Raw genomic sequence first — 16,465 nt, 5'->3', positions numbered from 1 at the left:
TTGAAGCAGTCATGAACTTTCAGCGCTCTTTTATTATTATTATTATTGAGCTTTATTTCGAATATGCATATTAAAAAAGAACAATACAAAAAAGTAAAAAAATAAAGTACAATCAGGTCCTACCCCTGGATCTTATATACATTTTTCCAAATAGCAAGAGAATGAATGAGCTCACTTATGGAACACAAAAAGCATAATATAAGTCTATATATCTTTTCTTCGTGTATGTGTGATTTTTTTTGGTTTGTTTTTCTGCAAAATAGTTGTCCTTATCTCTTTGATTCACTGTGACCAGAAAAAGTCGGATAAACCATTCAGGAAAAGATCGCGAATTAGCGGTCGCGGGGGGTACTGCACCGCAGAGAAATGGAGTGACGGGGAAGTCCGAAGGGTTCACGACGGCGTCACGGTGACGGCGTAGGCACAGCGTCGATTTGACGCAGAACCATAATTCAGGCTTTAGACAACACCTCCTTTCCTAACATCTCCAACACTCATCATTAATACTACGTTTGCACTTCCAAAAAGCCATGCACTTCTATATTTTAATTTCATTTAAATAGATGAATCTATGAATCTTTAATTACTTAATTCACAAGTTTGAATCTTGTTCCTTTGAGTAAATGTAGTGTGATGCATGTTTCTTCAGGTCTGCAGGGTGTTAGTTCGGAGCATGTACAGTGAAGCATGCACTGCTAACGTAGCGCTCAGCCCAACAGGGAGCGAAGCAGGTAGGAGAAGGGGGAGTGGGAGCAGAGGGAGTCAGGTGGGGGGGTCGGGGCTTAACCGCTTGACATACCCTCCAGCAGGGTTGTTCTATAGTCGACTGACTCGTGGGAGACCATTTCGTTAGTGGGGCTGACGCTCCTCGCGTTAGCCAGCCTGTCCAGATGCTGGATGTGACCCCGGCCATCATACCACACCTCAGACAGATCTAGAGACAAAGGCGGAAGAGCGGAAGAGAAAGAAGAAGGGGATGAGGGAGGGATAAAAGGAGGGGAGATCGGGGTAAAGGAAAACAAAAACCCAGCAAAGGGTGGGGAGGTAGGGGAAGGCGAAGGAGAGTGAGAAACAGAGGAAAAAGACAAGGGAGGTGGTGGAAGGAAAAGGGGCAATATAGGGAGAGACATGAGAGAGGGGGAGATGAATTACTGGGAAAGGCAAAGCGTTTCCACCAGTGTGCCCCAAACATAAATATCCTGTAAACCCACCAGGCAAAACCCAGCAGACACACATGCACACAGGTTAGAAAAGATGCTCTGAACGCACATACAGTACTCATAAAGTTCATATTCAAACAGTTCAAACAAACGCTGGACGTCTATCCGTCATAATTACTGCACACATCCGAATGATGTCGGGACATAACAGAGTCTGGGAATGAAGTGGCCTGGGACCCCTTCGACTTGACTGCAGACCGGCATCTCTGTCCTTACCGTCGATGTGCTTGTTCCTCCGCCACATCAGCACCGTTCCCAGCAGCATCAGCAGCAGGCTGACGCACACGCAGCCCACGACCAGGCCCGTGTAGTCCTGCTCCTTCGCCAGCGTCACCTTGCCCAGGTTCATGATCTGGTCCGCCTGGCGCCACTGGACGATACGGGAAGAGACGGGAGTCAAAAACAGCAATAAATACTCCCACCCTACCCTTCATGGTCAGGGGACCCCAGTTCGGGCACCTTAAACTTTCACATTTGCCAACATTGGCTGGGCACGAAAACTATGACTAAATATTGTCGTCAACGAACCTTTATCACCAGAGAAAAATGAGACGCAACGAAACTGCTGGTCATGTGACGATAACGATAATTAAACATATAATGCAATATCGTAGAAGAATAAAAACCAGACTAAAATGTAGATTACAAAATAAAAACTCTGCTAAAATGTGTCTTCATCTTCGTTGACCAAAACGAGACGAAATGTTCTGACAAAGATCCTTAATGTCCATGTTTTCAGTAGTTTCCTCTGGTTTAGTTCTGCTGGGTGACGTTAGTCCTCAATCCCAGTCGCTGCAGCGGGGAATCAGATCCAGAAGATGCAGCTGCAGAGTTAGAGGCTGATGCCGTTAACGCAGAGCTCTAGGTTCACGTCAATTAAAAACTAAGTTACATAAAGAAACGCGGGGATCTGCTCTGGGGCTGGGAGAAGAAGAAGGAGGACCATCTTTGGATACACTTTCCTACATAGACGTGGAAAAGAAAACTCAATGTGTCGTTGAAAAAGAAAACGACGGGGAGAAATGCGGAAAAATAAATATGTTGTAAACTCAAATTAGAGTCTTCTGTATCTGGAATGAATGTATTCTTGAGTTTATAAGGTAACAATAATATAATAATAAGATAACCTTGTTTGAATTGTAAAATGGGTTTGGCTAAATACAATCTTTGACTGAAACTAGACTAAAATGGTCCTGGACAATTCTGACTAAAATAAGACTAAAATAATAATAAAATAAAATAATACCAACTAAAATGATAGCCTGACCCAAAGACTAGACTAAACTAGAATTGAAACAGGCTGACAGAAACAACACTAGTCTGCAGTCGTGACCTCATTCATAACTGACCTCACCTGATCGCTTCAGCATCGCTTCTGTTCATTTAACGGAAATATTTTTATAATTTGTAGTTTGAGCTTGACAGATTTTAGGATGCAGCGTTACAGGGAGGTCAGAGAGGCCGTAACGAGGGGCTATTAGCAGTTTTCTGAGAGCGATTAGAGTCCGCAGGCTATTCCTGGCAGGATACGGTTCAGATGAAGAGTTTAGAAGTGTTGGGAAGGAGGCGATGGTAAAGACCCGAGGGAGAGCTGGAGGAGCTGGATGGGGAAAAGGAAGGCCTGGGGATTTCTGCCAAGGCTTTCGTCCCCCACAACTCAAGCCCAGATGAGGAGAGGAGAATTGATGGATGTGAAACTATCCGCCTCTTCTTTCAGGGAAAGCATGACTTTGGTTAGAAGTTGGATTCAATAACGTCTGAAGCTGGTATTCAACGCTCAGGCCCAAATCTAGTTACCCCTCCATCAAACATCAAGACCATTAGAGGCCAGCTGTCGCTGATGCTGTCAACAGTTTATCAGTTTAAACACCTTCCAGGTCCCGTGAATGGAGCTGCATTCAATGACCCTCACAAACTCAGATTCCAGCTTGAAATGGAGGGATGGTGGTCGAAGAAAATACCCAAATTAAGAGCATGAAACATGAGAGAAAAGTTTAATTAACTGAAACAGTTAAGTTACAGTTATGATATGGTTCATTTTAGTTAACGCTCGTTAACTTCTGACTATGAATGTTTACCGAATAATTACTTTTCTGAAACCGTTGCTGACACTTGAAAGAGTCTTGAGGAGAAATAGCCGTCATGCATGATACATTCATGCATGCATGCATGCACCTGTGTGTGTGTGTGTGTGTGTGTGTGTGTGTGTGTGTGTGTGTGTGTTAGGAATGGGCGATATTTTACCGTTCACGATATACCGTCAAAAAAATTCCCCAAAAAATTCTGCGTTAAATCCACACACAACGTATGTGTGCGTGAAGGAAGGAAGGGTGGAAGGATATGAGCAAGAAAGAAAGAAAGAAAGAAAGAAAGAAAGAAAGAAAGAAAGAAAGAAAGAAAGAAAGAAAGAAAGAAAGAAAGAAAGAAAGAAAGAAAGAAAGAAAGAAAGAAAGAAAGAAAGAAAGAAAGAAAGAAAGAAAGAAAGAAAGAAAGAAAGATAAATTCCTGTTGATGACGTTTTTGTGTAAAGCCGGATTTATGGTTCTGCGTTAAATCCACACACAACATACGTGTGCGTGAAGGAAGGAAGGACGGAAGGATATGAGAAAGAAAGAAAGAAAGAAAGAAAGAAGGAAGGATAAATTCCCGTTGATGATGTTTTTGTGTAACAAACATGGCGGATCTGAGAGCGAGGAGCTTGAGTCATTACAGTTTAGCAGTGTTTTGGCTCCAAAGACTAAATGTGGTGATAGATTTATAGTTACAAAGGTGGAGTTGAATTGGTTTTTTTTTTTAATCGTCATTTTTATCATTATCGGGATAAATGCCAGAAATTATCGTGATACATATTTTAATCCATACCGCCCATCCCTAATAGCCATCATGCATGCATGCATGCATCTGTGTGTGTGTGTGTGTGTGTGTGTGTGTGTGTGTGTAATTTAGGCTGTGTGGAAGCAGGCCGGTGTGCAGCTTTGTAATGTTAGCAGATGTCAGCTGACCCTACGCTGAGATGAAGGCGTTCCTCTGAGTGTTAGTTCACGAGTCAACAGCGATGAGCCTGATAGCGTTTTGGTCTGGAGACGTTATCGCTGGGTGTTTTTTCTCCGGAGGAGACTGGAGGGTCTGAGGCTCAACCGTAGCTTGCATGTAAAACAGTCGACTTTTCGACACCTGTTTGGGGGGATGTTAACTCAAGCCGGGGGGATTAAAGCTGTCAGACTGGTAAAGACTTCAGTTTAAGTAAATAATTTAGACGCATCAATTTGCCCCAATAAATTAGAATTAACACATTTACAATAATACACACTGGCAGTGTAAACCTGGCACTTTGCCTATAAGGCCTAGTACACACTAAAGTTGCTTTCATCAACGAAAATTATGACTAAATATCGTCGTCAACGAATGTTTATCACCTGAGAAAAACGAGCCGAGACGCAACGAAAATGCTGGTCATGTGACGATAACGATAATGCAATATTGTAGAGGAATAAAAACGAGACTAAAATGTAGATTACAAAATAAAAACTCTGCTAAAATGGTCCTGGACAATTCTGACTAAAATAAGACTAAAATTCTCAGACTTTTACTAAAACCGTGACTAAAACTAATAAAAACTCAAATGATAGCTTGACCCAAAGACTAGACTAAACTAAAATTGAAACAGGCTGCCAGAAACATCACTAGTACACAATATACCTTGTACCTGTTTTTAATGTTAGCCTGTACAAATCTCAGGGCTTAAAGAGACCTTATCTGACAGATAAATTAATCACAGGTGTAATACCTTTAGGTTGGCTGTTACATAACCTCAGCTTTCCTATGTGTGTTGCTGTGTTTTCTAACCATAACTCATGAAGACCTTGTACCTTCAAAAGGAGGGATCAGATCTCCACAGCAGACGGTGGAAGATCCAGGTGAGGTAGTGTACGCTCTCTGACTGCATATATGATGCTTCATGGGTCATTGAATTACATTTGTGTCCAAATCAGAGGTGGGTAGTAACGAGTTACATTTACTCTGTTACATTTACTTGAGTAAGTTTTGGGAAATGTTGTACTTTTAGGAGTAGTTTTGAATCACTATACTTTTTACTTTTACTTGAGTAGATTTGTGAAGAAGAAACTGTTCCTCTTACTCCGCTACATTAGGCTACGTTGAGCTGTTACTTTTCTTTTATCCCTTTTATCCACGTACGCGTCAATCTCATGACATCACTGGGTGATTCTTTGGGAAAAATGTTTGTTTTTGCATGTTTTGTCACATTTACACAGACTCAAACACACACAGAGTTTCTATGAGTTCATGGGCTTGTTCTAGTTCTGCCTGGTTAAAAAAGAAAAGTACAAAGGCTTGAAATTTTGTGCTTCTTGTGCTTAATTAATTTTTTTATTCTGTTATTATTTTATTATGTATTAAAGTACTTGAATTTACTTTAAGATTATTTTAATTTAAGCTATTTTTTATTTTTTATTAATTTTAATTTATTTTATTATTTTATTGATTTAATTTGCCTGAAGATGATTATTTTGTACTTTTGTCTGTTAGAAAGGTTGTGTTAAAATAATAAATCAGACGTTACTCAACAGTTACTCAGTACTTGAGTAGTTTTTTCACCAAGTACTTTTACTCAAGTAATTATTTGGATGACTACTTTTTACTTCTACTTGAGTCATATTATTCTGCAGTAACAGTACTTTTACTTGAGTACAATTTTTGGCTACTCTACCCACCTCTGGTCCAAATTCACATTTTCACAATCATACAAAGCTGTAAGACTGATCTAAATCTTAATGCATTCCACAGAAAAGATGTTTGGTTGGCTCCAAAGTCGACAGGTCTGAAGGAAAAGTCTGTGACGGAACATAAACACCCTTTCCAACCACGTCTTTTCAGCTCAGTTCATAGCGGCTGGTTTGAGGGGGTGGAGTCAGATATGATGTAGATATAACGATGATGAAGCTGGATATATCTGACGTAACCTGGGTCTGTGATGTCACAGAACCCTGTTGACCCCAACAGAGCTGGGATTCGCCCCCAGCTGGCCCCTGGACCCTGAATAGCAACAAAAAGCAGGTCTAGATTATAGGTGGGAGGATGCTTTTGAGTGTTTCATTGCTCAAGATGTGTTTTTCTCCAGAGGATATGAATTACTGGATTTAAACTTCATATATCACTATTTTCTGATCACGAAAGGGAAGCGTTTCCGTTTGTGCTGCGAAGGCCGGCCCCCTGACACCTCCACGCTGTTAAACAGCCCCTTTCTGCGACTCCCAAGCAGCTCGATTCAGAGTCAGATGACGAGACGGACAGCTGCTGGCCGAGCTGAGTAACGCCTCCTCCCCGAGCTGCTTCCTACCAACGACTGCGTTCGGACAAGAGAGAGCGTCATGGAAGTTTCCTGTGAATGATCGGGAATGCTGAAGGAATGTGGTGTTTTCCACAAACTTCCCGGACGCACCATGAACGCTGCCTTCTGACGCCGACTGTCAAGTCTTCATTTCTAGACTGTCACCCTGAACATTTTAGATGGATGTAAAAGCAATAGGGATGTCCCGATCCGATCAGGTTGTATCCGACTTGATTGAAATCAGACGTTGCATCCCAATCAAGGATCGGATATATATTTTATTCTAATTATTTTGATCAGATGATGGAAAAAATGCTAAACAACTGGTGTATTAGCAAGCAACGGGTCCACGTAATGATAGTAAAGATTGCAGGTCACTTCAAACTTCAATCTTTAAGCCAGAAAAAGACAGTAAGAAGTAATAGTACCGTCTAAAAAGAACATTACTGCCTTACTTTATGGCACTGTTGCTGTTTTATTGGCTTATTTGTTTACATTCCTGCTGGATATTTTAAGTTGAGCTGCTGTTTTTTATTTAATTCAAATGTATGTTTAATTTTGAACTATGTTAACAGTTCCACTATTATAACTTAATTGTTCAAGCTGCCTCAAAAAGAACTGCTCTGTTTAAGTGCAAAATGATAGAATAAGGTGAATAAAATAAAAATGGGGGACAACCTGGATCTGTTTATTTTGCATTTGTTAATTTTTTTTAACGCGTTACGAAAGTATCGGATCGAGACTCAAAACCAAAAGCTTCAGAATCGGATCGTGGGCATCCCTACAAAGCAAGGTGAGGTAAAGGTGATTAAAAACATGCGCGTTTGTGGTCCATCTTTCATCGGATGATGCTGCGTTACTCATGTTTATCGGGGACCTTCAGAATCAGGTCCCGCGATTCCAGAAATTCCTTCTCTGAGCCGGATGATTCAAGGAGAAGGTTTTCATATAAATGCATTATGAGCGGCTTTGTGGGTCTTCTGCTGCGGTCGGATCTGCTCGAGCTGATTCATATCTGCTTTATTATCACTGAGCATGAACACGAGCGCACACACATGCACACACACTGGCCTTTTCATTACAATCAGAAGCAGCAGCCTAACCCTTGTATGCACTTTTAATCTAATTTTATCATAACAAAGGTATTTAATCTGCACCAACCACATAATCCAAACTTTCCCCCAATAAAGAGAGAAAGAAGCATCGTTTTGGACACTGAACAAGCATGAGGCAACAAAGCTGCAGTTACTGAGCACGGCCCGGTCGCCGGTGTCACCTGGGCTGACGTGAGTCTGACAAGCAGAAAAGGCTTTGGGCAGCTCTTTGGGCTAAAAGGCCTTGTTGACGCCAGCGGTCAGGGGTGAAAACCTGGACTGGTCTGGATAGAGCCAGGAGAGCATCTTTGAGTGCACCAAACAAGCAGATGGAACTGAGAAGAGGAAGCTGAGGCTGCACATGAAAACTACTTTTCAGCCCTACCTCTAAATTTTGCGCGTTCCCGTGAGGGTAGTGGTGTCCCAATTCCTCTTTGCATCTAGGGGTAGTTGCCTAAACAAGGGCTAGTGGGTATGAATCTACCCCTTCACAGCGAGGGTTTTGAGATGCTGACTCGCGGACCGAGGGCCAGAGAAATTTCCCATAATGCTTTACGTCATCATTTGCGGACTGAATCAAACAAAAAATATGGCGGATATTTCTAATTTTTAGTGAATAAAATCAATATTTTTTTTCTGCATAAAAATGCGTTTCGATTACATTTCTAGCGAGAAATATATATTTTACTTTCATAATATTCACTCAGTGAATGTACATAATAACTCGCTTGCTCGTTGTTGTGAAGTCATTTCAGATCTCGCTGATTTATGGTTCCGCGTTACACCAACGCAGAGCCTACAGCGTAGGTTACGCGGCGAGGCAGACCGTACGGTGCGCGTCGCCGCGTAACCTACGGCGTAGGTTCTGTGTCGATTTAACGCGGAACCATAAATCAGCTCCTGAGCCGGTGGCTTTTCTCATCCCCCGAAAACATCGGAGCAAATTTCTTAACGGCCGTTATTTGGATAAACTGAGCCCAGGTTGGGGATCTTAACGGTTACTTTTACACCTGAAAAAATATTAAAACTTAATAAAGTGGCATATTAACAGCACTACAGCTGAAATTAAAACAGCTTCTAGTTTGCTTTTAGATTTCGGCTTCCTGATATGGTGTGACGTATGTGCAAACGTAACTATGCAGTCGCTTACGTACCCGAACGTAAACCACACAGTGACGTAGCAAGTGGTGTCCCAATTCCTAGGGAAGATTACAAGGGCCCTACCCCTGTGGCTTCATATTTAGGACTAGTGGTAGAAAGTAGGGGGTGTATTGGGATTGGCCCTAAGTCTTATCTGAACATCCCAGCCGGCCTGAGTACTTATGAACCGATGGATCCAACACCAACATGCCTCATCACTGATCTCACGTGATCTCAAACTGACTTTTGGGTACATCTAAATCAAGCTATTGGCAACAATCTAGCTAAGGATTAAGCTAGAGTTTCCCAGAAATCCAAGTAAACATGCGCGAGAAGAAGACAATCGATTATCGAGTGAAGTGCATTCAACTCCGCGACACTAGGTGGCGCCACCTTTGCGTTGGCGTTTTTCCGGTTCCTTCTTTGTTGATCGTGTTCTTCTTCTTCTTCTACTGTGCTGATATTCTGGCTTTCGCTGTGTCGTCACTTCCAGAAGGGGCAGTCGCTAGCTCGGCTAAGTGTGAGTTGTGTTTACATGCTGGAATAACTCGGATTAGGACACATTATCTGGCACTAAAAGCTCGATCTCAAGAGCTCCAGTTCGGTTCCACTACAGCCTGCCTAAGGTGTATACATGGCTGTTAAACATTCGATATCGGTCGGATTAATCAGAATCAGAATCAGCTTTATTGGCCAAGTTTGAACATGCCAGACAGGGAATTTGACTCCGGTTATTTTTGCTCACTGTACCCGGATTTAAATAGTAGCAAACAGTAAATAAACAAATGTGGCTCTTATTAAGGCAACAATTCTACTTCCTGTAAGTGTAAACGTATTGACTGAGATCGCTGTGCTTCCCAGATCTCAACTCATTCTGGCAACACAAACACGGAGATCTCTAGACGACCTCTTGCCTCTCGTTCAACAGATGCCGAGAAGAGTTACGACATTTCTAAAAGCAAACAGGGATTGGAGCTGGACGGGAAGCCAAGCATCACACAGATGTGCCTCACCTCCACCTGCAGCTCCTTGGCGGTGGCGGCGTGCAGCTGCGTCGGGACGGTGCACTCCAGAGTGTTTCCTTTCAGAATCAGAGTCTCGCAGCTGTGGTTGGAAACGGTCAGGACCTGACACTTCATCGCTTCCCTGTCCATGCGATCACCCTGCAGAGGCAAGGGGGGGGGCAGAGACGGTGAGAGGAGTTAGGGATGAAACAGAAGGTACTGAGAAGCAAAGGAAAGAAAGAGAGTGAAATACCTAAAGGTTTGATGTTAATTTCAGGATGTATAACAAAGATCAAGGAAAGGAAAAAAGGTTTGATCGTCCTAATATGAATCAACAAAATGCTTTATTTCATCAAAGAAACGAGCAAGCTGAGTCATGATCAGCTGACTTTCCCTCGCAACCAAAAACACATTTCAGTTACGTACGTCTTAAAAACAAAAGATAAATACTTTGTGAAAACTAGCACCAGGAAAACATACGTGGTCCCTGCTGCACACAGCCTGGAGAGCATGACCATATATGGAAATCCTGCCCTCTGTGACATCATAGAGAGCCAATTTTAGAAAAAAACCTTCCAGAATGAAGCGCTTTCATCACCGTGGTGACCGAGCCTCAGGGATGCGACAACATATTCACCTTCTTAAATGATAATTTATCACAATAAGACTATAATTAAATCAAAAGAGCTCTTTAGAACCCTCGTATTTAGAGTTGTGCATGTTTAAAACTGTTAAAGCAGAGTTATGTCTTCATCTTTTCTCCCAGTGCCATATTCCCGCAGACGTTTTAATTCAGATACCGGCTCAGATTACCAGCCAACTCCGGCGTCCGTTTGTTTTCTTTCTTTCAATTAACAATCACATAAACGCTTTCTTGATTTCCCAAGCTTGTACAACCGCTTCTGCGTGTATAACAACATTTTCTGGGCTTTTTTTTCTTAATTTTAGTGACAAGACTGTAAATACAACGAAAATCACTCGACTTCTCAAACATGCTGCCGGGGAATCGATGCCGATGGCCGTTTATTCTTACATAAATGTTTGGGTTGTGCGGTGTTCAGTGGTCGGGGGACCCTCGGCAGCACATTCAGGGGTTGTTTAGAAAGTGGTTTGGGAAACTGAGCTAACGCAGAAGTAAATGAGGTGAGATCTTTCCTTCTGGGTCGATATTGAGTCACAGCGAGTGAGGCCCAAATGAGCTTCTCTTATTGGCGATCCTGAGTGATTTACCATGACTGTCTAACTTGTCGCGGGTCGTCGACAGCAAACCCCCCCTCCCTTCGGAGGACTGACAGGAAGCTCACAAAGCTGCGGTTCGCGCTCGCGAGAGAGACGCTGTTAGATAACAAAAGGCTTAATTTGCTCATCCGTATCTCCTTATTTCCTGCCCTCAGACTTCTCTTTTATCAGCTTTTTTTTTTAAATGTTTTTTTTTTTTTTGCTTTTCCGACTCCCTCTTTGTTTCTCGCACACGGACGCACACAAGCCCAGTTGTTTAAACGTAGCAGCAGGCAATAAAGAAAACGATCACATTCCTTGCGTGACAGTTTGGGATTTTCCAATTTGACACAGAGCGGAGCCTCACACCTGTTGCTTCACGTTCACTTTTTCTCTCTTTCTCGTGCATGCCCGCCACGACACGAGTACACGCCGACCCACTCGGCTCGGTTGATCAAAAACAGTGTTTTCTTGGGCTTTTGAAGGAGCAGCTTCGCTAACTAAACCGTCGGGATCATAACTGGAGGCCAGTTTCTCTTCCCAGTCTTGCGTGCAGCGATGGGCGGCGATAAGATCCTGGCCGGGAGCCCGAGCCAGCCGCCGGGGCCTTTCATGCGCCGGCGTATACCAGAGCAGAGCTGTCAGTCACGGGCAAACATGCCTTTGTTTGGCTGTTTGCTGCAATTACAGGGTCGGACTTCTCATACGGCGCTAAATGAGCCCAGAACTCTGCAGGGCAGGGTTATCAGATGGCCTTAAATGTGGCTTGTTTCGCTGGGATAACCCCCCCCCCCCCCCCAACCTCCCCCCCTTTTGTCTAGTGGCGGGGTTTTTAACATTGGGGCCAAGGTCACGTCTGGGAAAAGAGTGAAAGAAAAAACGACCAGGATCCTTGCGAAGGGTTCGGCAACAGCTGCTGCCGCAAAGTGTCCGACTGGAGTTGAGAAAAAAATTGCAAAAAAAAATAGTGGAGAAATATGTATTTCATTGTGTTCCTAAAAGGGGCTCTGGGGACGTCCGTGGCCCGTTTGAAAAGTGGCATTAATATGTCAAGAGCTTTGACCTCAGCGAGAACAATGCGGGCCATCGGAGAGCATGAACGGAGAGGTGGAGCGGCGTAAACAATGGCAAACAGGTCCCGCGTCCTGTTTTGCTTTCTGTATTGTTTCCTCCCCAGCTTGACCCGCACCGCGGACGGCTGTACGTGTGAATGTGCTTCGGGATCAGGAGGTAAAGAAATGAACTTTAACCTGCAGGTTCACACGTTTGGGAGTTTAGGGATCAAAAAAGAAAATGAAAAAGATTGTTGTCCGTCTGGCTCTGCAGGCCGGTGCCCGTGTTTCTGTTAGTTTGGTTTCAGTTTCTGGTTTAGTTGCTCTCTGTTCTGCACGGCGGACCTTATACTCTTGAAATTCGCTACGGTGCATAAAGATTTTCTTTCCTAACATCCGTAAACTTGACAATTTTCTTCAGTGTTCTTTGGTCATTGCACCTGTTTCTGCCAGTGAGCGTCTGAAAATGCTGAAACGCTGGGGGTTGCTGCTCTGAAACAACGTTTTATATCACAATCAGAATCAGAATCATGTTTATTTGAGTCTTACTAACATATATACAATTTAAAAAAGTGAAAGGTGCAGCAGTATGAGGTAGACATGAATGAAGAGGAAAGAAAAAAGCAGCAGGAGTCATCGTTAGGGACGTGTACAGAGAGCCGGTATTTTTGGTACCGGTTTCTAAAAGGTCAGAGTATTAATTGCTATTGCTAATTGCTATTAATCGATAAATTCCTAATGATACACATCCCTAGTGGTGGTTCAGGTGTGTGAGGACGCTCACCTTGAGCTCCACGATGCTCTTGTTGTCCTTGGAGGTGAGCTTGGGGTCCTGGAACAGCGGGTCCTCCACGTAGATCAGGTCCCACTGGTCCGTCAGGTAGCCGTCCAGGACGAAGGCCACCTTGGTGACCACCGGAGGCTGCAGGGCCAGCTTGGCCAGCGAGGGCGTGGTGCACTGGATGGAGGTCCGGTTCTCGCCGTAGACGCAGCTCTGAGGGAGAGAAAGTCTTTGTTTAGAGCAACGTAACATCCACATATAAACATCTGAATTGCTATAATTCCCAGTCTGGCAGCGTCTTCCAGTCTCGGCACGTAATACGGGACGACACCTGTTTCCAGCCGCCGCCGTGTTTACACACATGGCCTCAGGGCACGGCGGTCTTATCCCATGTTGGACCCAACGTAGGCATTCCACCTCTGGTGCTGACAGACAGCTTTCAAAATATAGAGCGGTGCAGGAAAACAGGGGGAATACTCTTGCAGAATATTACAAAATAATAAAGTCCATGAATGCACTGAGGTGTTATCTCTGTTGCCTGGCAACGGCTGAGCTGATGATGTCACATGTGAAACTCCCACCATGGAAACTCACAGCCAGCTGCAGAGACGCTCCTTCACAGTAACATCTCCATGGTTACGCCTAACAACAACTCGCCTGGATGAGTCGGCGCCCAGCGTTTGGATGGATGGATGGATGGATGGATGGATGGATGGGCTGAATCCCTTCCATCAGTTACAGACAGGAGTTACTCTGACATTTCAGTGAAGTCATTAAAACTACTGTATTTTCCACACTATAAGGTGCACTTAAAATCTTTCAATTTTCTTAGAAATCAGCAGTGCGCCCTATGATCCGGGCTTATGTATGAATTTTATTGTGCTTACTGACCTAGAACCAGTTTTATGTGGTACACTGAGCTCAAAAATCTGTTAAAATATTTTAGTGACTTTGTTAGCTATGAAGTCGCTCTGCTTGATTGATGTTCGGACGGTTCAGCTGACACATTAAACAGCGTTAGACAACGTTGGATAAATAATCACGTAGTGCTGCAAGCAACCATCATCCAACCATCCATCATCTAGTCCACGTTACCTTACTGTAATTAGAAGCCAACGTTAGGCTTTTAGCTTAAATTTTCATATCTGTATCATAACAAATTATAATCAAATGTTGGAATACAACGTTGTTCCAAACTCACACTAACTTCAAGTGTCCGCTATCGCTGGCAACGATGAACCAATCAGAGAACAGGACGTAGTATTTTACCACTTTTTATTCGTGGAAGATGAATGATTTGAAATGTGAGTGTTTTTCTGTTTTAGTTACAACTGAATGACATTCTGAGTTATTGTGAACAAGTTGAATAAAGTTCGACTTACCAGACTGTTTTGTTTCTCTTTATATATGTTTTATCACACGCCTCATGTATGAAAAAAGAACCATTCATTGATATTTCCCTTTATAATGCAGTGCTAATGGTCCGTTAAATACGGTACTAGGAGCTCTGGAAGTCTGGGAATTTTATTTTCAACCGGATATCAACGGAGAACAAGGACTCACTGGCAGAGGCCAAACTGAAATATGTGCAAGCAGTCCTGGACAATTGTAGCTTTGCAAATTTATGAAATATCCCTGTTATGCAAAAGTAAACCTCCCATGATGCCAAAGCTGAACCCTGCAAAACCCCCGACTGATCTAAACTCCACTTCCAGGGAGGTGTACGTAATGGTGTGTGGAGTTTTGGTTTGTTTACGTCTTGTGAGGATCCAAACAGCAAGAGGTCAGACTATACGTGCTGTTACTGTTAGGTTTGCATGCTTTCCTTTCTGACCTCTGCAGGCTCCAGGATTTTAATCTTCATGACCACGAGAGCAACATCCACACAGTTTAGCGCATTTGAAAGTGCTGTAATTGCTGTAATTGATTGACACCGACGGGTCCCAACTGCAGCGCCTTTACTGCAGAGACACAACTTGTGCCTTGACCAGATGGCTTTTCTTCACTCGGACGACTTTGATGGTGCAAATCTAATAAGAATCCAGCTGCCTTTGCAGGGTGGGACATTGCGAGCAACGTGACAAATCCCAGAGTACGCTTGATCATTCAGATGGGACAGCTAAGGTAATGACCAACCGAAACTGGTGCATCACATGGTTCATCGTATAGAGATATCTCAGGTTGTCACGGACAGGAAAACTTGATAAAAATACACTGCAGGTGACAAGATGATCTACAAAGTTCAAGGGTTGTCTATGAACCTCCACTTCTCCTTTTAAGATGATTGAGAAAAAATAAACCCTAAGAACAAACAAACACGGTTCTTATAAGTGAGATTACTGAGATTAGTAACCTTCAACCGGGAGGTCAATCGGTTTACAAATGTCCTTTATTTTCTTTCCAAAGTTGTAGAAAACTAGCCAGTCCAGCCACACCCAGTCCCTGATTTAACTTATTTCTAAGAAGGAAGAAGAACGCAGAAAAACTGCTGGATGGATCAGCATTCAACCAACCAGAGAAATGAGCAACTACAAGTGGAACAATGCAGTTCCTTAAATCACCACTAGGGGCTGGATCAGACAGCAAGTCCACCTCCAGGTCAACAGAAACAAACATATTTACAGCATGTTTTCTTCTCCGTGATATGTTTTAACGGACCATCGCGACCAGCTTTGTTCCGGCTCGTAAAGGTCCGAGGATAAGGCTTAGCGAGGCGGCAGTTACCGGTACGCCCGCCGATAGCGGGGGACAAACGGGTCTGTTGTCCCGGGCCCAGGGTAGGGGGGGGCCTAGAACTGGGCCCTCATTAAATTTTGTATTTTTTTAAAATTTTTTATTCTCATTAAATTATGGAATAATTTTTCAAAATGCTTCAAAATATGCCTATTTGTGGAAAAATATGTAGTCTTTTGAGTTACATAAAAGCTTGTTATTTGTTTTCTTCCTAATTGTCCTTGAAATAGTTGTCAAGAACCCCCAACACAAAAATGGTTTGGCCGCTGATCAAAATTTGATGTTATCATTTAAAGGAGCTTGAGGCCGGATTGTGGCAGGATTTATGAAAAAAATCCGTATACATTTTAAGTTTTCTAGTAATAATGTCAGATGAAGCGTTCCAAACCCAAAAGAATGAGCCCTCTAGTGTATCTCTCCTTTGCCTTGAACAGGCTGTTGCTGCAAAATGTGCTGCAATTCGGTCCCGAATTTCCCGCGCTGAGCTGCGGATGTGACGTCACATTACGCTGCATGTGCGTTCTCCCCGTTCTCCCGTGCCGGCTTCACTGTTGGCTGCAGTACCCCCCAACGGCCGTCGTGGTGAAGGGTGGCGCTAGAGAGTCTCATTTCTTAAAAGGAGCCTCAAGCTCGTTTAATTCAACTATTAGAATGGTCAAAATGTCCGGTCAAATATTTTAAAAAGGGTGGTGACGGTGAAGCTGGAATTAATAAAGTCAGCGTAGAGCAAGGTAAGAATCAGCGCAGCCAACATATACCAACCTTGTAACTTAACCTAACTGGCTAGCTCTAATGTTAACGTCCATTAGCTTGTATAAAAACCTGAAGAGCAGAGGGAGAGGAAGAGGAGAAGGAGAGATCCGGGCGCAGGGG

At 43.3% G+C, this 16,465-nt stretch overlaps 1 protein-coding gene across 3 annotated transcripts in view; it reads right to left on the bottom strand.

The window, feature by feature from the left end:
- met (MET proto-oncogene, receptor tyrosine kinase) overlaps positions 1 to 16,465 on the bottom strand; it is a 126,231-nt gene that overhangs the window by 21,447 nt on the left and 88,319 nt on the right. For 2 of the 3 annotated variants that reach the window (XM_061720920.1, XM_061720921.1), the window contains exons 11-14: positions 12,863 to 13,072; positions 9,818 to 9,967; positions 1,437 to 1,590; positions 800 to 934 (exon numbers count right to left, since the gene is read on the bottom strand). In XM_061720920.1, the coding sequence (XP_061576904.1) occupies positions 800 to 934; positions 1,437 to 1,590; positions 9,818 to 9,967; positions 12,863 to 13,072 (649 nt within the window). The remainder of the gene's footprint in view (positions 1 to 799; positions 935 to 1,436; positions 1,591 to 9,817; positions 9,968 to 12,862; positions 13,073 to 16,465) is intronic. The other variant, XM_061720922.1, reaches the window with a different exon arrangement.

This window comes from Cololabis saira, chromosome 5, assembly GCF_033807715.1.
Source record: "Cololabis saira isolate AMF1-May2022 chromosome 5, fColSai1.1, whole genome shotgun sequence".
Classification (NCBI taxonomy): domain Eukaryota; kingdom Metazoa; phylum Chordata; class Actinopteri; order Beloniformes; family Belonidae; genus Cololabis; species Cololabis saira.
Note: the sequence above shows the minus strand (reverse complement) of the source record. Positions and strands in the feature narration are given on the sequence as shown.